This window comes from Cyphomyrmex costatus, unplaced genomic scaffold (genome assembly GCF_001594065.2).
Source record: "Cyphomyrmex costatus isolate MS0001 unplaced genomic scaffold, Ccosl1.0 scaffold460, whole genome shotgun sequence".
NCBI lineage: Eukaryota > Metazoa > Arthropoda > Insecta > Hymenoptera > Formicidae > Cyphomyrmex > Cyphomyrmex costatus.
In genome coordinates this window covers 136,329-162,633 of record NW_017278857.1, presented here as the reverse complement: position 1 = coordinate 162,633, position 26,305 = coordinate 136,329, and the positions used below count along the sequence as shown (strand labels likewise).

Here is a 26,305-nt window from a genome sequence, read left to right as displayed (position 1 = left end):
TTTGAGAATTATCGAAAACGCAAATGACGTAATTATTTCCCGCAAACTTTTACATATTTAAATATTTCGCCGAATAAATAACTACTTGATGATACTAGATTTTCCACAGTTCTCTTATCCATATTTTTTATTTTTTAGATATATTGAAAGTTAATTAATATGTGAAATGCTTGTTTTTGACGATTATTCTCTCCACTGATTCATTATCTTCTAGAAATTCTCATTGAAGGGAAGATTACAGTTTATAATGAGCTTGTTTATTCACAATTTATGATAACCTATTTGCATCGCAAGTTCCACAAATACCGTAATTTTATTATAAAATGAAGGTATTCTCTTGTTTTAAGGACGATATTTTCCACTGACTTATTATTATGCTCTGTGAATTTAATTAAAGTGTGGTTACTGTTAATAAAGATTTATTTATTTGCATTTATGTAGATCTCTTTCAATCACATATATTTTTAGAAATATCGCAATTTTATAAATAATTTAGAAAATAAACTGATGTTTTATTATAGACGATTTCCTTTTTATATTACTTTATATTTTCATTAAAGAGTACCACAATATGGAGTTTTCTATACGAGTTTTTTTTCTTCGAGTTTCTCTTTGAGTCTACATTTCGTCCAAGCGTCATGCTTGTCGACAAAAATAGCGGGTGATCCATTGTGTTAACCCTTAAGCGTTCAAGATAGATTTTCTTTTCTCAGGAATGTCCAATTCGGCCTTTCAAGGGCGTTCCAAATTTAAAATTTTACTGTGCTTCGCAATCTTATTAAAAGTCGAAGTCATGAATTTGTCATCTTTAGGTCATGGACGTTTCTTAACAATGCCGTTTTCAACAATGGTATTCCGCAAATAAGAACGTGATGATTATGATAATTTAATATGTACAGTGAATACAAGAAATATTCGTACAGGAAAAATTTTCATAAAAAAATGTACTTATATTTGTAGAAAGTAAATATCAATTAGCACTTTAAACAATGAACACATTTTGGCCTAATACAAACAAAAGAGCTTCTTATGTGATCCTGATTCTAGAAGCTAAATTTCCTATGATTTGTACGAATATTTTTTGTGTCCAAATAATATAATTTTTTTTTCTTTCTATGATAATACATTTTTATTACACATTTTTTTACATTCAATAATTTTAAGATATCTATTTTATTCGTGTTTTTTTTAAATAAATTGCTAATTATTGTTTTTTTTTTTTTTTTTTTAAGATATCCCTGTACTAATATTTTTTGTTATAAACAGATGCCAATATATTATATTCTTCCAAACAAGTCAAAATAAAATTTCATCCTCTATGATATAATCGTGTGAGAATTTTTAATCTATCAAACATCTTTGTTCGCGTAAATAACGATAGCAGGTTAATTGGATTCTATTTACTTTGGATAATCGGAGGCTATATAACTTTCTGTATTAATTTGTGTTTCTCTTCTTAATCGAAATATCGACGAACGGCCTGAATGCGGAACACAGAAGTTCTCAGCAGGCACGCGGCACCGATTATACGATTTGAATTCCCCCTTTACCATCATGCCATTATTCTGGTTGTCCCGAAAAAGCACCCTTGGATCGATCGGCCATATCAACCCTCGGAAACCGCCCTCGCGCGAGCGTTCGACCTTTCGTGCCTGGGTTTCCCCTTACGGATTTATTGATCGCCTCCCCTTAGCTTTCCGCTTCGATGCCAGCGACGTGTTCCGTACATACGGACGCACAGACCCCTCTTGGTCTTCGTAATATAAACGCTTGTCGTTCATTTCCCGGCCTTTCTTCTGTACACCGTGTCGTTCGAACGATCGTAAAACATTATTTCCCGACGTGAAACTTCCTCGGACCCGGATTAAATCGACGAAGAGAATCCTCTTTCTCTCGACTCTAGGCTGCGTAAATAATTTTCGAGCGAGCCAGCTGTGGCAATCTACAAGGGGCATTCACCGCGTAGTAGTCTGTATTTCATACGCGCGGTTCTTACTGTACAATTGTAAACAATGAGAGATACGTGTCTCGCTTTTCAGAAACGTTTTGCAAGATTGAGTCTCGATCTTTAAGTGCAGTAGTCTGAGAACAATTACATATCTTTCACTATCAAAAGTACTTTTAACAAAGATCATAATGAATGAATATTTCATATATAATCCAAGCTATACGATTTATTATAATAATACAAAAACAGTAGAAACGCTCACGAGTATTTCACGACAGTTTCTAGAAAAGAAGCTCTCTCTCTCTCTCTCTCTCTCTCTGTCAGCGAAATTTCGAGATCGTTGGTGTTAAATCGACGGCGAAGGATTTTTATGCGCCAGCAGCTGCTCTCTTCTAAATTCAACGCCGAGGCCGACCGCGACTTTGCATGTCCGCGAATTTTGCAACACGCCTTACGATCGCCATACGATCTACACATCACGTCGTAATATTCACACCGAGCAGTCTCGTTCTCGTTCGAATGCTTCGGCCGAAAATAGAGCGCGGCGGCGGAGAGGCGCGCTTTGGCGCGCTTTGGCAGGCCTTGCTGCTTTCTGCTCGAGCAATTTTGCAGCACGTCGAGCACGCGTCGAAGCTTGACCGCTGATTTCGCGTATAGACTCCGTCTGCGTCTCGCACGGAATAAGGAATATGAGGATTCCAGTTTGGTGACTCGTGACTGACAAGCGCGTTCGACACTGAAGCTCTCGGAAACTTATATAAACACGTTACAGGGTTGCCACAAGTCAGGGAAATCAGGGAAATGTCAGGGCATTTGAAAAATGTGTCAGTAAATCAGGGAAAGTCAGGGATTTCAGCGCACTTTTCGGGAAAAATAACATAGCTGTAATTTATATCACGACGCCACAATCGATAAAATCATTTCGCTTTGTTCTTCAAGCCAACTCGGTTGCTAAAAGAAGATCTTTGTTTACAAAAATTTCAAAATTGAAGACTAAGAAGGCAAAATTTTTGGCAGAAAAAACTAATGAACTAAGTGCTCTTGATGAAGAAATAAAACATCACTGATGTCATTAACATTCGATTAAATAACTTGTACCATTTTTTATGTTGCAGTATTTAAGTTTTCTTTAAGGATTTGAAATTTTATAGTTATGTTAAAAAGCTAACATACCTAAACTTGTAAAGATTTAAAATGCTTTACTAAAAACATCGAAATTTTAAAGTTGTCTGTTCTTTTGTTTTATATAAGAAAGTTCTATGTCACTTATGAACAAGTGAGTAAAATAAATATTATTCTATAATTTTATGATTTTTCTTTCAAATATGTTAACTTTTATAAGCAGATTGAGATTTTAATTAACAGATCATAATTTTGATAAAAAAGAAACTGTATTCATTGATTTATGTTCCTTATATTTTAAGTAAGTAGTAAAAAGAAAGAGAGGAAAAGGAAAAGAATCATGTTCATACATGAAAGGAAAAGACAAAAAGTACTATTAACTTAACGATAAAATGTAGTATTAGCAACATTAATAGTATATTATTTATTAATAGTATTAATAGTATTATATATAACATTAATTTAATTACACTGTTATGTTAAATTACTCGATCAACAAAATATTTAACAATTTTCAAATCAGGATGAAAATACAAAAAATATTTCAAAATATTTATTATTGAAAGTCAGGGAAAATTACAAAATTTTGTCAGTAAAATCTGTCAGGAAATTTTAGGATGAAAAATTTGTGGCAACCCTGACGTAGACATACGCAACGTTAATTGGCGCCGCGTTCTTGGGAACATAAGCGATTAAAATGGATATATTATATTAATGATACTGACTGTCAAAGGGGTCGTATAACTTCCGGGTGTCGCGTATATCTTATCGAAGTTTACAGATAGGGTAAAATATTTATGTACATTTAATATTTATTGGAGATTATCTCTGAGAAAAAGAAACGGTATTCAAGAAACTAGCGGTGACGTAACGAAATGTATGAGTAATCGCAAGAATAGTAAGTAGGAAAAATTATGTAAATAGTCAAGGGGGTTAAGAGTATAACGTGGCGTAATATCTGTAATATCTGGCTTTAAGATGACGACGGGAAATGCTTGTCCCGCTTGTGAGATATCGCAATTCGGCGCTTTGCCTTCGCTCGTGTCGTGAACAACGGACAGTCAAATATAGAACCACTTATCGGTGCCGACATAAATATATGTCGAGACGTTGGTTGCTCGCGACGGATATTAACACGAGGCAAGTTGCGCGAGGCAATAGCCAGCAGGTGCTCGCATTTCGACGGGCAGGAAGGAGAGCCGAGAGGGGGAATAGTTATAAGGTTAGTGACATTTACCGGCAGAGCAACCTCTCGTCTGTGGGCTCTCTATAGACTGCCGTAATCGCGGCCGACAGTTCGCGGAACTAGTTTCGCAAATACGTCGCGCATTTGACACAGTTCATTCAGTGTGGCAGCCGGTCGGCGAAACAAAAGTTTCGCTCTCATTAACTCGGAATCTGCTGCCTCCTCTAAACGGGTCATTCGGTAATTTTTTATAATTTTTTATTTAGGAGAGATGCTTAAATTGCTTGGATGTTTGTACGTATTTAGGCCTGTGGCTGTATCACTTTTAAAACAGTGAGATATATGTTTAATATTTAGCGAAAGCGATAAAGAAAATTCTAGTGCTGCAGTCTAATGAATAAAAACCAGATCTTTTGTTGTATTCTCTTTCAAATGACGGTTTTGCTGAAATATCTGAAAACAATGTTGTTAGCCGCACCATCAAAATTACATGGTGTGGCAAAAAATTCAGTAAATGTTATATAAAAAAATAATTAATGTATGCATAAAAAAAAATGACCTTTATTATTCGTATTTCGGCATGTTACGAATATCTGTAAAGGAGATTATTTTGAAGGGGGGACAATAAAAATCATTTATATATATATATTTAATTAAAGGTAATGTTTACTTTCTCATATATTCACCGAACTTTATTGCCATTCATTCTACGTCGTATGTAGGACATTCAAACTGGTTGCTAGAATATCAAAATATTTTGGAATATTGTATGCTTGAAATTCTTACATAATTATTTTGTTGATCACAATAAAATTGTTTTTATCTATATATTAAGCCATAAATTCTTAGACACTTTAGCAAAATCGCTCTTTCTCTAATATCTTTTTTTCTCTATTTTCTTTTCTACTATTTGTGTATCTTCGAATGAATGCTTAAACATTTACTGTACATCGTATACACACTGTGCATTTTGCTCTTTATTTTTAGCTATTCCGTCTCTTCACGCGATTTTACAATTTTTCCTTGTATGCTCGAGAGGAGGTAGCACAGAATGAATAAAACCTGTTTATTTCCTCGTTGGCGCGTCGCGACGGGTCGCCTTCGTTGAAATTACAATCGTGCAAATGTCATCGTACTTCCTTTCATATGCGTCTTATTTCTGGGTTACGCGTGTCAATAAATAAGACAACGAAAATGAAAGTGGCGCGTAACCGCGGACGTTGATCCTTTCAGATCACCAAAAGTGATTGTGGAATTAGGAAGACGAAATAAATTTTTGCTTCATTCATTTATCCAAAAAAAATTTAATAATAAAGCTAACATTTGATATCAGTATTGATATCACTGATACAATATTTCATATCGCTATTGACATCATTTATTATGATAGGAAGTTATTTTTGAAATTACGTGCTCCATTAATGTAGATTTCAATCTACATGAGAATATGGGGAGCCGTAATGAACTGCAGTGTCTTCCACTGAGCGTCATTACTCATTACAAATACACTTTCTCCACCTATATCATAACCGAGGCTAATGATCCAGAAATGGATAGATCATCTTTGGCCAAGGCCGCTCGCTTTTCGTTACTCAATCACCGCGGGCTTTCCCCGAGAACTCTCGACCGCGCGATTATTTTACGGCGCGACCGTTGTGATTTACGATCTTCTCAAGTCGACGTAATGCAAATGCGTGATAAATCACCGGGCGAGTGATCGTATTGTTCCCACGAGCGTGTACGGGCGCGAGACGCCGGGTCTACGTGGTCATTTCTGCGTCACCCGATAGACGTGGTTGTTGCGCCGAGGCGTATCTCTTGGCATGATATACCCAGGCTATCTAAATGATGCATTGGCCGTGCCACACGTACGAGGGAAGTGTGTGCGCGCACACGCGTGAAACTCGTTCCGTCTCGATCGCGCTCCCCCCCTCCCCCTCCCCCCCGTCCGCGTCGGTATCTTTCTTTTTTTTCCTCTCTCTCTCTCTCTCCCTCGCATTCGTCAGTTTCCGTCTGCGTGGAATTACGTCACGTAGAAATCACGGTAATCACGCGGCGGGTGCAGAAAGCGTAGGAATGCAAGCGCTAATTTGCCGCGCGATACGATATAAAGCAATACACGGCGCAACGGGACGCATCGCGACGAGCGGCGCGGAGGACTAACGAGTTTTTTTTTTTTTTTTTCCGCGAGTGCGTTTCGCATGGCTCTTACACACGTCTCCTCTCTCGTCCTGGAAACGACGGGTGTCTGTCTCATCGTCTTCTTCCAAAGTATACCCCTGAGCGTTCTTCCCAGCATGTTTTTCAATGTACCTAACTGTCGCTATGATTCCTCCTCGAATACGTTTCGGAGAAACGGATTCTATAGAAACCGAGATTTCAAGCAAGATATAAAAATCGAAGATGCCATTTTATAAGACAGAAAAGTTAGAAAAGAAATTTTCTCGAATAGCCGCGCTGACCAAGAAAGACATTAGAATTTTATTGCTGCGTCAAGATTTTAAATCAGGGGCTTTACAATTCTCCTTCTACGTCCATTTTACGGGCATCCCGAAATTCAGGTAACGATCTGTGTTGGGCTTGTACGGTGAAGAATGCTTACCGTAACCTGTCTTTGTTAACGGGTACAAGAAGTAGGGCACCACGTCGCTCCGGGGAGTGACTGATCCTCCGGCGAAAGATAATTTTTCCGGACGATCGTTATTACGGCTGATTGAACGTTCGTGATTCCATATTCATTGCCGTGCTCCATTACCTTGGCGCATGAAATTTGCGACTGGCTGACCTCGGTCTCTGCGAAAAAAACATTTATCTCCGGTGAAGGAAAATCAAATAATGCCGATTGAGTCGTGAGCGTGCGTTTATTAACCGTAATCATATCGTGAGCGATCGAAATCATTCATCTTCGCATTATACCCACAAAAAATATTATTCCTTGAAAAGTGATTACTCAATTTCCTTTCTTTCTTTTAAGCGACTATTATCGAAGATAAAGAATATTTTTCTCGATAATTAAATCTTAAAATAGACTTATTAAATTTTAGAATAAGTCATATTTTTGTACTCAAAGCAAAAATTTATTTTTTTTTTTCAAAGGAATGTCATAAAATTGATTGAAAGCGATTTTATATAATAAATAAATTAAATTTGCTTTAATATAATAATTGAGCTCATTCGAGGATCCCCAGAATATTTTTTTACGAGTTGACGTTTATGATAGATTTGCGAATCTTTCGAAATAAATAATTATTATTTGCGTGCAGAATGTATTTATTTACGTGTACTGACAGTTTTTCACACGATATTATTTTATTCACGAAATGGCTGACAAAGTATCGAAAATCGCCTGCCTTGACGAAGGTCGTGAGCTCTATTTTTACGTATCCGTTGAATTTATTTTGCAAATTGTCTATCGCTCTATACAATTCCACGTATATAGACCTCGCTTGTTTCGTTGCTTAAATTTACATCACAAGACAAAAGTTTATACCCGTGCACGTGCGCACATTGTTATGCTATTTCTGCGCGTCTCTTTGCTCGAGTATTTCTGATTATATTGAACCCAGTAGACCTTCGAAGATATTTATAGCACTGTTTAATTAAATCATACGAGAAAATGTTTCGATTTATTACTTACTGCATTTTTTGGAGGTTACATAAATAGAAATACCAATAAATTCTTGTATGCGCGTCAGTAAATTAAATTAATTAATAAAAACTTTTTACATCACATCTAATGTAGCTACTTTCTTTTTGAATTTTGCTCTGCCAAAAAGCGATGTGTGTAAATACATACATATATCTTATTTGGTCAATGAGTTTTTATTCAATTGAATATCTAATCTAGCATTATCACGGTCAATGGCGAAATCAGGTTAGGCATGCCCAACCATCATTCTAGATCACGTTCGTAGTTCGTACGTATCCGTCATGCTCGAAATGTATTGCGGCACGAAACGATTTAGTGATCGTGGAGGGAAAATTAACGCTGGCTTCCTTCTCGAATGCGTTCACCTCGCACGATGGAGTAAAAGAGACGTGCAAACAAGGACAGACGCTTCGTCTCGAAGGAATACCGGGACTCTTCGGAACTATGCTTGCTTCAGAATTGCAACTTGTGTTATAAAATGCCGCGCGACGGAGAATCTTGAGTAACGAATTATTTATTTCCGAATATATTTACGAAACACCTCGTTACGGCAGGTGCAGGGAATACAAAATGCAATTTTAATCGGCAGAGTGAATTGCAACTGAAACAAGCGGAGCGATAAGTCACGCGAAAGTGTACATATTATATGTACTATAATGGAATTAAATTATAAAACACCGTGAAACGAAAACCGTCGACTTTGATCATTGAGCTCAATTAGAGAATGATGTTTAACAATGATGTAAGTGTGAAATTTATACCCGTAAGAATGAGTCAAATAAAAGAGAGTATTTTATTTTTTGTGCTCAAAGCGACAATAATTAAGAATTGTATTAAATTCTTTGCGATCTTTACTACGAATTGGTTCTTGACCGCATTAGAATTTGGTTCAAAGATCCAGGAGGTCGTAGGCGGCACGCGAGAAATTCTCGCCTTGTAAAATTCATGAGACTTTCATAGATTCTATCGGTAACAATATAATCGAGCCGTTCGCCTAAGGCGGGAGTGAAATATCGGCGCTAGTTGTGATCGATAAACGGCGATTATATTTCTTCGTTTCCCCGATCAATCTCTCGCGCAGATCGACGATTAATCCATAATCGAACGCCGCTTCGTAGTAAAGCTCGACACACACACACACACACGTTGCGATTTACGCAATCGCATATTTATTATTCAAATTACGATCTTACGCCAAGGTGATTCGCCAAGTCGATTCGTTTCGTGCGTAGTCCTTGAAATTCCTCGAGCGACAAGCGGGTTAACAATGGGAGTTGAGTAGCTGTTGTCGTTACGTTTGTAAATATACATATATCTGGCGGTCCCGTCACGCTCGTAAATATTCCTCGCGATCTCATCAATGATCGCTTCCCCGAAACTCGGCGAAATTTCTGTTTTTCCCATACGTTATACGAGGAATAATCCTCACCGATGTAAACATCGCGCAAAAACGGATTTATTTTGGCTGGGCCAAAAGCAAAAAAAGTACCGGAGTCGTTATTGTATTTGTTCGCTGAGTAAAACGAGACTTTCGCTATCGCTCGAATACAAACCAGTTGACTTTAGGTCACGATTTCTTAACACTTTCGCGTAGGAATAATATTATACTTGCCACGCGCGCGCATATCTATGCTAACAGTGCTATTTTTTTCCGTTTTACGCATACACTTTACAAGCTTATGCAAAATCATCGGTATTAATCATTACTTCTCAAAGGGAGAGAGTCAAACGATATCGACTTTGAAGGAATGTCCGTTATTACGATATTCGAGCTAACCAAATTTTAGAAATTGAAAAAATTTAAAAATAGTCTTATTTATATGTATCTAGTTGATATTCAGAACAGGAGAAAGAGAAAACCGTTCGATGTCTCTGGCGTTTTAATTTCTTCACTGATTCTTTATTCACACAATATTTTCACTTCGTCACTTAAAAATCGCTGTTTCGTCACTTCACGAAATAATGGAATATTTACATAAAAGATTAGTTGTTATCGAGCATACACTCCGCGATATTTCAGGAAAGAATCGATTTATATTGTTACTTCCAAACACGAGTATTTATTTGTTACTATTTATTTAATTGATATCAGTGTTGAAATTTTAACGTTAGTTTTTTCGAGAGATTGATACTACTCGTTCGATAGTCTCTCAAAGACTGATTGGTCAGTGGACATAGAGTCGTCGATTTTTTAAACAGGCTCAGCCATGCTCTTAGGAGAAATGGAGTCGACATAACAACGAGAGTGAGTGAGAGCAAAACTACGGTGAAGTACCTACTTCTGTTTTTTTCCATTACTATGAATATGCACACGTAAAATAAGGATAGAGATTCACTGCATTTCTTACACTTCTGTTGATTTTACTTCTATTTATAAGGGGGAGGGGAGGGTATGCTGGGTCTTCACAAGTCTAACAAGTAGGGTACCTAAAGACTAAAATGAATTGAAAAAGCAGGAAGAGAGCAGGTAGAAAAACTTCCTTTCTCGTTTTTGTATATCCTTCAATATGTTAGAGTATATTCTGTTGTACAGTTTCTATAGAAAAAGTTCGGTGAGTTTCAACTTTTGAATTTCTTAGGCACTGGAACTTAAAAATTTCAGTTATTTGATTATTAGGGATAATCGTTGGAATTTTTGGGAGGGATTATCAGAACGACAAGTTAAAGCTTGTCTAATCTGAAATTCTTATTAGATTTTCTAAGATTCGAAGAGTTTATAGTAATGATTTTTCTGATATTCTGTATACTACGTATGACTTTGGCGTATTGTAGCATCATAATGGCACATTTTATCTTCTAAGAAATGCATGCGTGTGCTTCTTCGAGTGCGGATCTCCTAGAAGTGCCTTGCCTTTATTTCTTCCTGCTTTGACAGCCACTCTTGCTGCTGAGCTGCATTATGTACATTATCGTTGTCCTTGTCGTGCAATTTCGAAGAGTCGGATGCATGCACACTCGAATACGTACGAATACCAACGGAATCTTGCTTCTCAATGACGTTCTTATGTACAGGAAGTTCTATGAGGCTTATATTGAATCTGAAAAATATGTTCGTCTTTGTAAACCATCTATTCGATATTAATATTGAACTTTTAATATTAATTTTGTGCTAATTACGTAAACAAAGTCAACTTTTTTCAATTGAAATTATACGGGTAATAATATTTTAGTTTTTAATTTTAATTTTCAATGTTTAGACCTTCCGTTTTTAATATGAAATAGCATGTAAGTAGATATTGGTTGAAACGCGTTTATAAAATAAAAAGAGAGTTTAAAGGGAGGGAGAGAGAGGAGAGAAAATTATTAATTTAATTTTAAAAGTTAGTTACTACACGAATTGTTAAAAGCATTCTATTTTTCTGACAAAACTGAATCACTGTCTCGCGATCCGCTAAGGTAGTCTGTGACTCAATTACTTCGAGTCACTTAAAAACTGACGATCTATGCTATTTGCAGATATCTGTGACCTCGAAAAAATTTCACGACAATAGATAACGAAGTTTAAATTACACGGGCGAGCAAGGATTAATAACGCGATTGCGCGTAATTGCGTTTCGGCGTCGCGATATTAAATATGATGCAGTCAGCAAAAGGCGAGTAGATAAGTCTCTACGTTTACACAACTGCGATAACATGCGCTCTTAAACGCATTTTAACAAGCGATGTCGCAAATGTCGAAGTGCAAACGTGGAATGAGTTGCACGTGTTACGTCCATGACGCGTTCTTTCACGATGAATGACTAAAGGAATGAAAAAGGTATAACTTTAAAATTATTTTATTACATCTTGGCACTGTACGATAAAACTATATATTACTATTATTATACTCACTTATCAAAAGATAATCACTAATGATCACAACGAATCTATCCTTTTATATCAAGGTCAATAGCTTGAGGAATGCATCAGAAAATTTCTGTTTAGTATTTTACTATTAAAGCAACAATGTGCAAGCTTTCTTTAAAAGTTATCTAGAAAGTCATTCACAGAAACAGGTAAAGTCTTGCTGGTCTCATTTCGTTTGTATAAAATACAAAGCATCATTTTTATCTTCAACTGGCGGATTTTACATGCAATATCGCTACTTTAAAGCATTACTCTTATATTTTTATTACACACCTGATAAAAAGTAGTAGCTCTTATCTGTTCGGTATTTTAACCGGCTTGACAGATACGACTAATAGTATCGGTCAAGAATTCAAATAGTTTTCGTCTCAGTCACATTATGTTATCATTTTCATGTCTCGCTTAGGAGACCATACCTGTGTTGTGTACGTCAATAGCGGTTTGCTTTTTTCAAGACGGTGTGCCCGAGTGCAGCGCACTCGCGCGCGCGCTGAGATAAAGAGAGGGACGAGAGAAATAGCGGCGAGAAGAGAAGCGAGGGAGAAGGATAGAGAGAAGTGAAGATACGCGCGGACGTATTTATCGCGCGCGTGCATTGTAAGGTCCGCCGACCGAGCGTGCAGATAAACACGCGCGTTGCGCACGTAACAGTATAAATAACTTGCGCAAGCGTTAATGAGAATGCTCTTATCTTACCCCGCTCTTCTCTGCCCCTTGAAGAGCCGCGAGATAGATATTCCAGCCAGACGCTGCGTTTTATTATCTCCGTCGATGCGCGTTGCGTTTATGCGGGACGAGCGAATTTCTTGCTGCTTCGGGAAGGCGAACAGATAAAAGTTACATAGATGCTAGAGCGAATTTTGTGGAAGACGGCGCGCGAATAACATAAATAAAACACGCTGTAGGATGATACGATAACAATAAGTGTACAATATCAGTTTCTGCGCATAATTATCAGAAACCATGTCTCTTCTTTCTACATTCAGAGAAAAAGATATATAATGATGGCAATTATAAAAGACTATAGTTTTTATGTGTAGAATCAATATCTATACAAAAATTTGACGTAACTACTTAATTTACATATACAATTCATATATAATACATAGTCGATGCGATTTTATAGTTGAAATATAAAATAATTTATTCAACTGTGCATTCATTCTACATATGAAACTTGTTGCTATCGCAATGTTTTTCTCCAAGTGTATAAGTTTATAAATTTTCTTGGCACAAATTGTGCGTGTGAATTGATTGAATTTTGTGTGAATTAGGTACTCTTATAAATTGTCTTCGCTGTGTATACCTCAAAGTTCGAGAAACGATACATGTAAATGACTGCGAAAATCTATATCTCGCAAAGTGTAAAAAGGAAACACGACTGTAACTGGAGAACGCAGAGAGATCCGACAATTGATTTCCCCTCGAGTAACGGTAACAGCTGACAGAGCTCGTTGCCCCTAGAGAGACGGGGAGCCCCCGTATTTCTCTTTTCCCCTCGCGTTACGCCATTTGCGATTTCCGCCGAGCTTTGCGAACGGAGGCCGTAGGGCAGAGATAAATCGATAAAGAACGCAAATGCGGGGGAGCATGAGAGCGACCGTGGAGGAGTTTCTTTATGGCCATATAAATTACGCGCGTATAAATTACATCTATCGTTCAAGCATCGTTGCAGAGCACTCTGTATATAAAGACGTTCGCGCCTCTGACGTTAGTCTCTTTCGAAGATCTTAAAATAAAAATATCAATGGGATGATTTAATTAATCGAAATGACTAATTTCGAACTTCTATCGGTAGACAAAGGAGAGGTAGAGAAATTTTAATTAACCAACACGTAACGTCTGTTTGTAAAACTTATTACAAGTTATGTACGAGTAATTATAAGTAGCTGTGTGAATTTTTATTAACTTGCAATTAAGAATTAATTATCATGTACACGTCATAGCTAAGATTACGCGCTGTTAAAGCTGTCTGACTTAATGCCATTAGAAATTTACACTGGCAAAAAATTAAACTTTAATAAATGTCGAAATTATTCTAAATAAATATTTACTAGTTGTAAACATATACATTTGTGTTTATATTTGACATAAAATCATCAATTTACTAAACTGTCATTTTTTTATTGAGGAAATTTATTTATTGCAAGTAGAGAGAGAGAGAGAGAGATGTTAATACTATTCAAAGAAATATGTACTCGTAATTTTTTTTAACACATTTATAGACGATGTTGCATTTATAGAATGCAATTCGTCTTTGTATTATTATAAATCCGTTCTTAATCGTCAGTGATTTTGTAAGCCGTGTACTAATTTGTACGCACCGATTCGCGTAACTGTGCATAGACTGAATTTTCGTTTGCTTGCTTGTTACAGGGAACGTCGTGAAGCGGAAGTACGCGAGATGGAAAAGAAGATGGAACGGGAAAGGCTCGAGAAACAGAGGGCCGAACAGGCGGTTCATAAACACTTTGAGGAGTCACTTAGGCTGGCACAACAAAAGGTATGTCACTCTTTACTACTCATTTTATTTTGACATGATACATTCCTTCATATCTTATCCTTGAGATTAGGATTATTTGTTTTCGATTTGTTTACGATTTCTTATTTTAATGGCTTTTCTTTTCAATTGATGCAGAATTTAAAGAACATGTTCATGTTCGGGCAGTGACTAGTTTTTTCAGTTATCAAGGGCATTAAAAAGAAAACAAAGCTTGAGTCATAAAAGACACAGATATAATACTCACTAAACTTTTACTAATTAAGTAAAAAATAATCATCTTATTGGAAGTAGTAGAACTGAGACCTTCTGCTAATATAGATATCTGCATTCTTGCAGAGCCGGAAGATCCTTTTGTCAAAAGTGTCCGAAATATTTGGATTTGATAATTTTTGACAGCTAATTATCGGTATTTTATTATTTTCTCTTATTTTCGAGACTGAAGGTAGCATCCCTTGTTTTAGCTCAACTACCTCTAACAAGTTGATAACGAAGAAGCTTTATGATAGTTTCCTTCAAGGAAGGCATGTAGTTTGCTTCGCAGTATATATAAAATCGTTATTTCGCGATCTTATATCTATAAGATATAAATGGAGAAATGGCAATTGTTGCAAAGAAATCTGAATTAAATAAAAATTTTTTAAGAAATCGCAAAAACTCGACACGGAATTGTCATTCATTAATCATGCTGATTATAAATAAAAAATCGTAAAAAAATTAAAAAGGTATTAAGTTCTGCTTTCTCCTTATTTTTCTTTTTTTGAAAGAGAAATTCCTAGATAGAACAACAATTTGAAAATAAAAGAAGAAAATAGACGATAAAGATATCTATTGTTTTCACATAAAATCATTCGATATATTATGTATAAAGGTTGATACTAATATCTTATCTTTTTTTATTTTTGATAAAAATTAAAATCCGTTTGAAACAAATTATGTTTCAGTATCATAAAAAGCAATAAAAGATTTTAATAATAAAAGCGTTAGATTATCTTTGTGCAAAAGAATATAGGTTTAGTATAATTTTTCTAATTTACTTTTAAAGTAACTTCTGCGTGAGTGTAGTACGTTTGTGATAAATTTTTGATTGAGACGAAAATCTGACATTATAATGCAATTTTTTCGCGACTTTACACAAGTTATAATTATCGAGATGCATAAACCAGTGGGCATAATAAATTATGAAAAAATTATGAAAGGCCAATAAGAAAAGAGAGAGAGAGAGAGAGAGAACACTTCTTGTTAGGTATAAAGGAAGGAGGTCGTATAATACACTATCTCTTAAACTCTTGCTTTACTGCGTTCCTTGTGTTCGCCTATCCATTCGTGTTCAGTCCTGGAGAGTTAAAAGAAGATCTGTGCAGTTCTGTACATTGTTGAAAGAAGTTGCAACAATTCTACTCTTTTAAAAAAATTATAAAATATTTTTTATTCATAACTATCGTTTATGAATGTATAATTTAGTGTGTTTAATTGGTGATGTGTGAAATTCTGAATTGATATACAAACAGTAGTATATACAAAACAAGTTTCATTCTGAACTAAAATTATAGTGAGTTAAGTTAAAAATAATGGCATCATTTAGATGTTTAGGAAAGGAGCAGTCTTCTCATGAATTGAATATTAAAAGGAATTCCTTACAATTTCTTCCTTGCACCCAATTATCAAATATAATAAGGACACAACATATACATGAGGTAAAATAATTATTACATTCGCCGATTTATATCTACTTATTATATACACGTATCGTAGAAAATTAACAAATTAATAGATTCAATCTTTTACTTTAAACGGGGACAGAGAGCTTCGCTCTAGAGTAGTTTTTTTTCGAATGCAGTCCACGTATCCGCGATATCAGGATATTTGCATCAGGGTCAGCGAACAGGTTTGCAATGCTTCGGTGCATCGGTGCATTGTCCGATAAGCGCGATTAACGTGTTTCCGAGCACAATAGCGCGGGTTGATTTCGCGCGCGGCTCCATCGTCGACCTTGGCATCTCGCCAAGCCACCGTCGGCGAACCGTGACACGCGTTTAGCACATCCGAGATTGGCTAACGATTTCGCTGAAAACACCGCGTGGCACGAACGCGAGCGTGAAATTTCGACGAGGCATCCGCGCTTTGTAGCTTCTCGTTAGCTGTTGCTCGTTGCCGCAATTATTTTCCATCATCGAAGTGAATTATGGATACGATGATCTCGATATAGATATTTCAAAGATTTTCTTTCCCGTTTTTTTTTATCACGTGGCAAATATATTCAACAAAGAAGATATTAAGTTAATTTTTATTTACGCCTATTCACCTGCGTTTATTTCTAAAGAAAAATGGTGCAACGTGACTGAGACTACATTATATGTATAAAAATTCAAAATAGATTACGATTAACTTTGTGTAGGCACGTACTAAAAGAAGAGCAGGATAATAAAAACGGTAGTAGCACAAATGATCCCGCAAATACGGTGTATTGGCAATTTTAAGTTAGAGTGGTACGCAGAATATATACGTGAGTAATTAACAATAAGAGCAGTTGCCTGGAAAACGAAAAATTAATTTGACTCAATCGCACACACATTTTCAGTTCTTCTTTTCCTTTTAACAAAAACTTTTTAGAGCGGATTTTCTTTGAGGAAATAAGGAAGAAAAGTAGAATAGAATCATAAATTAGACATTTTATTTCTATATTCGTGTTAAATTTTAAACATCATAAATTTCTTCGGAAATGATTTACCGTTACATTGTATGACAAATGTTATCTTCTTTCAGTTGAAAAGATTTATAGTTGAGAAATAATTCTTTAAATTTTTGTCAATTGAACATTCAAAACTATTCACAACAATAGGATTTCTTTACGCTGTAATCGAGAATTGCTATTGTATCGTTAAGATGAATGAACAAAACGATAGAAGACTAAGATCATTCTTATAGGATCATTCTAAGATAATCACAAAAACTCATATATTAATTGGAAACTTAAAAAAAAATAAATATTCATAGAGATATTTGTATTTTTTCATAAATGTCCAATCAATAGAAATTAATAACACTAAAATGATATTTGAATAGGAAATTAATTATATACCACAAACCATTGTCTCAGACTCTCTTAGTTGTTTCATCAAGATTATGAATAATTTATCGTTGGTGTCTGCATCAGGCGATAGTATGGATGAGAGAACTTTTTACACTTGGGAAATATGACGTTTAAGTTTATTAATTGCTTGCACATAACGTACGTACTAGACTTTACCACTTGAACGGTTTTGCATACTGCAAATAACTTGAGAAAGGCCGATGCTATTAACTGTGACCGACTGATATTAATTATACGGTTCACTGTGTAATTAAAATGGCGTAATTACACTCGGGCAATGCGACCCAATTAGATAGTTCTGTTTTGCAATTTTTATCTTTCTCTTAATTTTTCCGAAGAACTATTTTGTGTCAAATTATGCATATTCGGTCTTTTGAGAAACTTGGTCAGTGAGTAAGCTTCACGATAAATTCCACGATTATTGTTAACAGCAAGGTAATTGATTATGCAGCGCGGAAATACGCTTTCGTCGGTGAATGACAAACCGACGTTGTCGGATCGGAAAGGAGGTCACCGTCGATAGTGATACACAAGGGGGCTACGCGCAAAGTTACGTGCCGATTGTCATCATCGGCGAACCCGAAACTTTCACACCGCTTGTCCGGGCAAAACGGTCCGCGTTCCCGTTTCCCTCTCTTGCCTCCTTCCTCCTTCGTCGCCTTTTTCTCTATTCCTAGCACGGACACACGTGCGTTTATACATACATACGTGCGTGCGAACGTTCCGCGAGTGGCATTTGCAATGCAAAACTCGCCGGCACGAAGGTCATTAATTATGCACTCCGCGCGACAGCGGTGCGCAACAATAGAATCGCCGGGGCGCGCACTTCAGCGTGCACGATCATCGGCCCTGCTAGATTTTCCTCGCTATATATAGGTATATATATATTTTTTTCTTTTTCGCCACGAGAATGAGCCTTTGCGTCGAATTGTTCGGGGACCGGCTTTTACAGCGAGGAATTTCAACAATGGTTCTTCACCCATCTCTTTCTCGCAGTGACGGATTAAAGGAAATGCTTGAACTGTATAAGGATTGTCGTTTTGTTACTTGTGATTTTTAGTGCATTTCTTTCTCTTTCTTTAGACCCAAGAATGCATAAAGTTTGCCGAGACGAATATAAAGAATTCCATGCGAGCATTCCCACTGAATTATTACATTCAAATACACCGTAGCGGATATTTTGTAGTAATGGAGATTGTAAGGCTATTTCACCCACGTAATATTATAATATATTAATTAATTTGTGGGCGTACATATTCAAATGTAATTTCTTAATTATGGGGTAATTTTATATTACAGAGGGAAGTATGAAATAGCTATGATATTTTTAGTAGTCTGACGGGCCTCGAAATAAATTCGTGTTTTACATAAATTCTCGCGTGAAGTTAAACGCCAGGAAATAGAAAATTTTACGTGCATTTGGGTAATATAACTTCGATTTTATTATTCCGCATACTTCCGCCTTCTCATATTATACATATATTTTTTAAAGTCAGAATCTTGACACCGAAAGAACGTTTTGTTAAAGTAAAAAATTCAGTTACACTGAGAAAAATTTCTAGTTGCACGGAAAAGACAGTTTTGTTCAAGTATCTAAAATTTTAGCTACATACCCTGTAAAAAATAAAATGTTAATTTTAACTCAAAGACATTGAGTGGATTTTCTGAGACATGCAAAAATATGTTAAAATTAACATTTTATTTTTTACAGTGTACATGCCGATTTGAAGATAATTTTGTCAGACAAACAAAATAATTATATAGAACAAGTTAATTGTTAAACTGTCAAAACATTTTGTAATATTACTCATCGTGTTTGAGATTCCTAAGTAATCATTTTGATGAGCTAATCAAATGATTTTCTGACTTGTATGTATAGCTAAACTTTTAGATACTTGAACAAAATTGCTCTTTCCACGTGAAAATTAAGAAAATTCTGATTTGTCTATTTTTTATCAGAATTTCAATTAGAGCAAATTTTTTTCAATGCAAATACAGATCTAAAAATAATTAATTGGACCATCAAAATATAATTGTATGTAGGACATTCAACTGATTGGTATAGAATGCGAGGTAGAATGTCAAAACTTTTTGGAGGATTATTCATCATGCTTGAGCTTCCTACATATTTATTTTGATTGTCAATAAAAATTGTTCTCTCGAATCTGTATACCTATAAATTTTCACTTGAGCAAAATTTCATCTCCGACATTTTTCATCTTTTCCTCTGCATTCCGAGAATTCGTCACCCACGCAACGAAATCAACGCATTCCTAACGAGAAAGAGTGATATCGCGGCACGTAACGTAAGCCACGAGCTGTGTGCGATGCAGCGCAACACGAGGTAACGCAACGCATCCGCGATCGTCTTCCTCTACGAACGACGGCTGCATTCCGGATTGCACTCGGAATTTCGTCACGTTTCTTCGCCTTGCCGTTAGCGTTCACTTGCCGTGAATTCGCTCGTCGGCGTACCCACACGCCTTCTAATTCCGCAGCGCGGAGTTAATTGCCGCGTCGTCCACGTACCGTATCCGCGTGTATGTACATGTCCTAAGAAGTTATACCCGGCTCCTCTCTTCTTCCCCGACGAGTCGTATAAATATCACGCTTGTCTCTTTCTCTTTCTTACGCGTGCGTGTGTGCATTCGCCCGTTCACGTGTGTCACGCACACGTGCACGCGACCGACCGGTCCCTCTCTCTCTCTCTCTCTCTCTCTCTCTCTTTCTCTCCGGCAGTACAGTTATATCCGTAATATACGCGAAAGCAAGTCGCGCGTTCTCTCGCGTAAGCGGGTCACACACGCCATCCGTACATACATATGTACACCGTATGTACCGAGTGCCATGTACCATATGCGCTGCAGCTTATACATATATGTATGCGCTCGCGAAAGGGAGAGAGAGAGAGCGTGCACACGATGGCGTAATACGCGGCGAACACATACCATACGTATGGTGAGCCAGTGAGTCCGTAACGGACGGCGTTAGGCGGATTAGTCCGAGTTACGACCGCATACGAGTTCACGCACGGATACACACGCGCGCATGCAGCGTGTGGGCTCTAATCTCGTTTGATCGCGTGTTATACCGTGGAAGGCGCTCTTCTCTCCCGCGCGGCTCGGCGGGGGTCAGGCGTAAATTGGGCGACCCGTTAGATATATCCGTTCGCCGCGCCGGCGTGTTTCCTCCGCGGTCGGCGACACCATCCGCGCGGCAACGCCATGCAGCGCGGCGAAGGTCGCGTTGCGCGCGGAGGTCGTCGAGGCCGATGATACCTTTGACCGCCGCGATGCACGTGTTCGACGATGTTAAAATTCATCTCATTAGCGTTTCCGTCAAATAGGCGACGTAGTAGAGGATGGATAAAGCTTTCATTGTCATTCTAACACCTCGAGGACAAGCTCTTTAAGAAGAACATACAACAAGAATAAACGATAACATTCAGCACTGAAAGAAATGCTTGATGTATCACTTACAGAACTTTTTGATTTTTCAATTAGAAAGTAAGTAATAAAATAAATTTTTTTTTTTTAATATTAACGTAAAAATCGAATTAAATATTGTATCTGCACGACAAATTCTTTTGAAATGAAACACACGACGTATATAATACCTAGCATATAGATATAACATAAATCATAATTTACAAAGAAATACTGCGAAAAGGTACAATCCTAGAAACGCGTAAAATTTAAGAAAAATGTGTATAAAATAGACGTATAGCTAAATATTTTTTTATTTGTTGAAAGTAAAAGTACCGGTAAAGAAGAGGAAAAGAAAAGATGAAAATGCGGGAAATGGAACAAAAAAACAAGCCCAGGAAATATGAAATTTCGAATGTTAAACTAAACTCCACTGACACAATCGTGCTGTCGTCCTTGCGATAACGTTCGAATTTTATTTCAGTTGCCGTAATAACGCGCGTGCTTGTATTATCGTGTATTATTACCGATCCTGATTATCTTCTCGGAGATCTCGAGGAGATGAAAGGCGTAATAAATCGAAATCGACTTGTCTAGATTGAGGAGTGAAGGGCCCCTCGAGCATGAAAGCAGACCGTATTAAACCTTGATTACGCCGCTGCTCTCGCGCGTTTCAACGGGTTGCGCAACGATCTCCCTGGCTCTCTCCGGATCTTTTTTTTTTTTTTCCTTCTCGCTTCCCGCGGGTGAGTCAAGGTTTTCGGGCCGGAATGCTATGCTGACTGGAAATTAATGACTGCTCAGTTTTCGGCCAAGTCCGACGCTTTATAATTACATCGTGTTGCCTCTTGTGGACCTTGGGACGGGTTCCTCGTTACAGAAAGGAACAAGATAGTCGTTCGGTAGATCGATAATTCAATCGCACTCTCGATATTTTAACGTCCGCGTATCCTCTGTACGAGATCTGCACGATCTCGTTCCACACGTATAATACCATAAACCTCTATACATTCGGCCTCAGACGGTAATTTTGTAAATCCTTCACAAGGAAGAGCGTATAAATTTCTTTTACGTAATATACAATTGCAAACGCTTGGCTAGAATTACAACGTAATGCTTTGTCGTCGCACAAGTGTAAAAGGTATAGGCGCTCTTATGATGAAGAAACATGCCGCGCGGTGGGAAATTTAGAGACGCGTATTCATTAGCGTTGCAAAGTTGCCGTCTTTCGCTAATTTCTCGCGATATACGACAGTTAGCCGACTGTAGCAGTTAACGTCACCGTAATTGCACGATATACGCGTCTCGAGACCGCGAGGTCAGGTACGCAAGATGCATTTTCTTTGACGCCGCGTACGCGTAATTGTGTGCGAAGGCTCGTACAATAATCGCTCTGTGTGCCATTGTGCCGGGGCTGAATAGCGACTCACAATAGAAATTCAAAGATCCCGTTAGGCATCCGACATTGAATAGGTAGCACCGTGTGCGCTCGATGTGTACACGATGCCTCGTCGGTTATCGTATATACTGGTTCATCGTTTATTTACTGGTCATCATCTGGTATCCCGTACTTTTGCAGCTCTTCGGATAAAGGCACGAGCGCGAGCAACGTGTGAAATATTTTCAATCGCCTATGCGATTCGAGTTTTTTTTTTTTTTTTAAAAATGAGAGTTGCGTGTTGAAAGTGACGAGCAACAATTCTTTATAAATTTTGAATAGCGACTCATAATAGAAATTCAATGATCCCGTTAGGCTTAATTTTTATTAATGAAATATCTGCAAGTTAAGAAAAGCCAAACGGAGACACGAATGTATACGTCATCTTAGACTTTTGTTTACTTTTCCACATAATGCCGATTTCTTCTGTATTTATTTTTCGTCACTCTAGACGTTTAAATGTTTCCTTGTGACTGGAATTTCGCTTCAGCTGAGTGACGCATTGATTTATGGATTATCTCCGCGTTATTGTAGTTATGTACGGTTTACCTTATTATCTGCAAGTTAAGAAAAGCCAAACGGAGACACGAATGTATACGTCATCTTAGACTTTTGTTTACTTTTCCACATAATGCCGATTTCTTCTGTATTTATTTTTCGTCACTCTAGACGTTTAAATGTTTCCTTGTGACTGGAATTTCGCTTCAGCTGAGTGACGCATTGATTTATGGATTATCTCCGCGTTATTGTAGTTATGTACGGCTTACCTTAATGATTTCATTAATTCTTTTTTTGTTGCGTTCAATTGGGGTTGTTCGAGGACAACCGCTACGAGATTGATCTTGAATACTTATGTCAATACGCAACCCTAACTGAATGCCACATGGAAAGAGAATGAAATAATGAAGGTGCACAAGAGAATATTTGAACTTCTAGAATAGTGGGAAAAGTACACAAAAAAAGTCAAGATTAGAAATTATATGATTTTTGTTGTTAAAAAATTAAATATATTTATAAATTAAATATTTCTATATATAATTCTACATACCAAAAAGTAAACGAAACGAAATTCCTAGCTTCTTCGATAAAACAAATTTATAAAAAATCATTGCTTATTTTTGGTTTGACCATATTTCGTGTGATAACCGTCTTCTTCCCGATGAAGAAATTAAATATTTGGTTTAGGAAAGACTATCGGATGATATCGAATTTTTGCTGAACGAGGTGGCTGGCTTTTAGATTTATCGCGGAATATACTTGAATCTTCGACGGAAAGCTTACGAAGCACCGTCTGCGTGTGTTAGTGGAGACGATAGTACGAACTCAGGATACAACGTACGATCTAGATGTATGTAGTCGACGTTCCTCGTGTTGCGTATCCAATCGCATAAAAAGCCGTCAGGCTTCCTCGTCAGCGAATTTAGCTTCTTACGAAGTGCTTGGCGCAGCTCGATCCTTTCGAGTTCGGCGTAGTTGCATATGTCGAAGAGTGATTGGTAAATGCACGCTGTTTTCAATAGAGAAGAGATAAATATCGATTGATAATAATAATGTGATAATGTGTTAACGAACTAATATAATTGTATTTCTAGTTTAGAATTAAAATTGTGCTTCAAAACTGTACTAACTACGACGTGTGATTTAAAGGTAGAATGTATAAAATTAAAAAAGTTATTAGTATAAAATTTCGCCTAATGACAAAAAAATAATGATATTTGTTTATTTTGTGTTGTATCTGAGAAAAATGTTTGATTGGACGAATCATCAAAATCAGAAGAATTCTTTATATAGCAGTCAGAATTCTGGTTATTTAAATTAAAATGTAGTATAGAATAGAATATTTATTCACTTTGGCGTTTTTGACAAAGCCAAGAAGGGGAAGGTTGGTTTACAATTTTCCTTATCACAATCATCCAGCCATATCTTTTGTATACCACTTAATTGCACATTTATTTTTCCTGTCCTTAACTTATCTACAACTTGCCTATAAACTAAATGTAGTATGGATTTAACAAGAAAATTCTGATTCGTTCATTTTCAATCAGAATTTCAATTAATCCAGATATTTTTCTTGGTATATCTGCCGATATTCACTTATTGAAATATTATTTTCAACTGTTATGCAAAGAGTAGATTTAAAAGCATTGAAAAAAGGTAAAAATGGAAGGTACAGAACAAAAATATACAAGACATTATAATAACAATCGATTATTGTATTATTTTTAACTTTTGCGAAAGATAAAACAACTTTTGAAATATTTAACACGAAGTCTTTACGATAATATTTCCCGAGATAGTGTTAAATATATGTCATAGAAATTTTTTAATTGCACCTAATCGGTACACGAAGTTTTTAATATGTGTGTTGTATTTTTTATTTTAATTACGTCTGGTAGAGATATATTTTTTTCCCCTCTCTGTAATAAGAGTGTCCCAAGAATATTCATGACGGTAAAATATACATTTGTCGCGCCGATACGTGACGAGAAGGATTTTAAAACCTCATCGTTTTTTAAACAGCCGTCGCGTCGTTAAAGGTGTAATTACGGTCGGATCTGATCGTTCGATGGTACTCGAGTCATCCTCGAAGCGATCCTTTTCGTTCGATCGAGGGCGAGCGTACAGGTGAAAGGCACGTGTTTTTCTTTCCTTTCTTTTCTCTTTGTCGCTTCGACGCCGAGCGTCTCTGCATGGTCGTAAAAATAAACCGAATGGTCTTCATTGCGTTTTATCAAGAGTTATCTTACCGTTATCTCTGTTTGCAATGGCGGCGTAATATTCTCGCGCCGTCTATAACGCGCGATAAGATAGCACCTTCTCGCTCCTCGCGTTCACGCGAAGCTTACCACGAATTTTGTATCGCAAGCTTCGATTTCGCTTTATGCTGCCGTCGAGCGTCTCCTTTTACGCGGCGCTCGCCGCGATTTCCTGCGATCCTTGCAAAATATAATACCTGCGATTTCTGCCGAGTGTTCGCGAAGGTCGAGTCTCGGCGCCCGTGGATTTCACGGTATTACGACTGGCATTGGCGTTCCCGTCGTGAAAAGCCGGCGTGGCGTTATCGTCCCCCTGCATTCGCGTGGAAACAGCGATCGGGATAATTCGCTTGGCGCCACGACACTCGTGTGAAGATTCTTCACACGAAACCCGTTCAAGGAAAACGAGATCTCGATCGCGCGGCTCAAACTACCTGTGGTGCATTATTTATTCATCTCTCGACACGCGTGCGCCTTCATTACGACCTCGAAGAATTTTTCATGCTGCACGTATATAAGCAGATTTTCGAATTAGCGTAAATTATTATTATAAATCGTTGCGTGATGAAACTCGTTTGCTTCCGCCTATTTATTTTTCTCTGTCTGTTGCACAATCGTCAATTGCTCGGCATCCAGACTATCAAAGGTCACGAGCGCTATCGCGGCGTAAGCGATTTAAATGAAGTTCTCACGTGTCGTGAAACCCCGCCGCCAGCGACGTACCTACCGTTTGCTGGATTCTCGTCGATGTTTATTCTAGGCGAAACGAAAGCAATTACTTTGAATTGTTTCAGAATAGCTCGTATTCCCACGGGGGAACAGGTTTATCCGTTTATCGATCTGACAGTCGTATAGTGGTTTCAAATCACTGCGGCGATAACACCCTGTCATTTGTGCGATCGATAAAGTGCGCGAATACTTATCATACTTTCGATTATTGCTCGCGGCATCGTTCGATGACTGATTAACGATTGTTCCAAACTGTTCTTAGCTGTCGTATAATAATGCAATTATTATCTGCCTTAATATAAACAAATTCGCGAAGGTTTTTAATTTTGTGCAATGAAAGTAACTGCAGATGTTTCTTCGACAGTTTACGTAAAAAGAAATTTATAGGCGAGAAAATCAGAGCGACAAGGTGTACGGTTCTGTATTTTTCTTCTTGGAAAGAATAAGGTTCTTTACTTGTTATCGTTTCTTTAGGGAAAGTCTAGATTGTATTCCGAGCTCGTTCGTAATCAATGACAGGTCGACAAAATAGATGTATATTTTATGACATAAATAAGCGAAGATGGTCAAAGCGCGGTTTAGAACTACATTTCAAGACAAATAATCAGGACG

The 26,305-nt window shown here is 37.2% G+C and overlaps 1 protein-coding gene across 1 annotated transcript in view; it reads left to right on the top strand.

The window, feature by feature from the left end:
- The first annotated feature begins 14,134 nt into the window (after positions 1 to 14,134).
- Kdm3 (Lysine demethylase 3) overlaps positions 14,135 to 26,305 on the top strand; it is a 31,998-nt gene continuing 19,827 nt past the window's right edge. The window contains 1 exon segment of the mRNA XM_018544708.1: positions 14,135 to 14,254. Within this exon segment, the coding sequence (XP_018400210.1) occupies positions 14,156 to 14,254 (99 nt within the window). The 5' untranslated portion in view covers positions 14,135 to 14,155.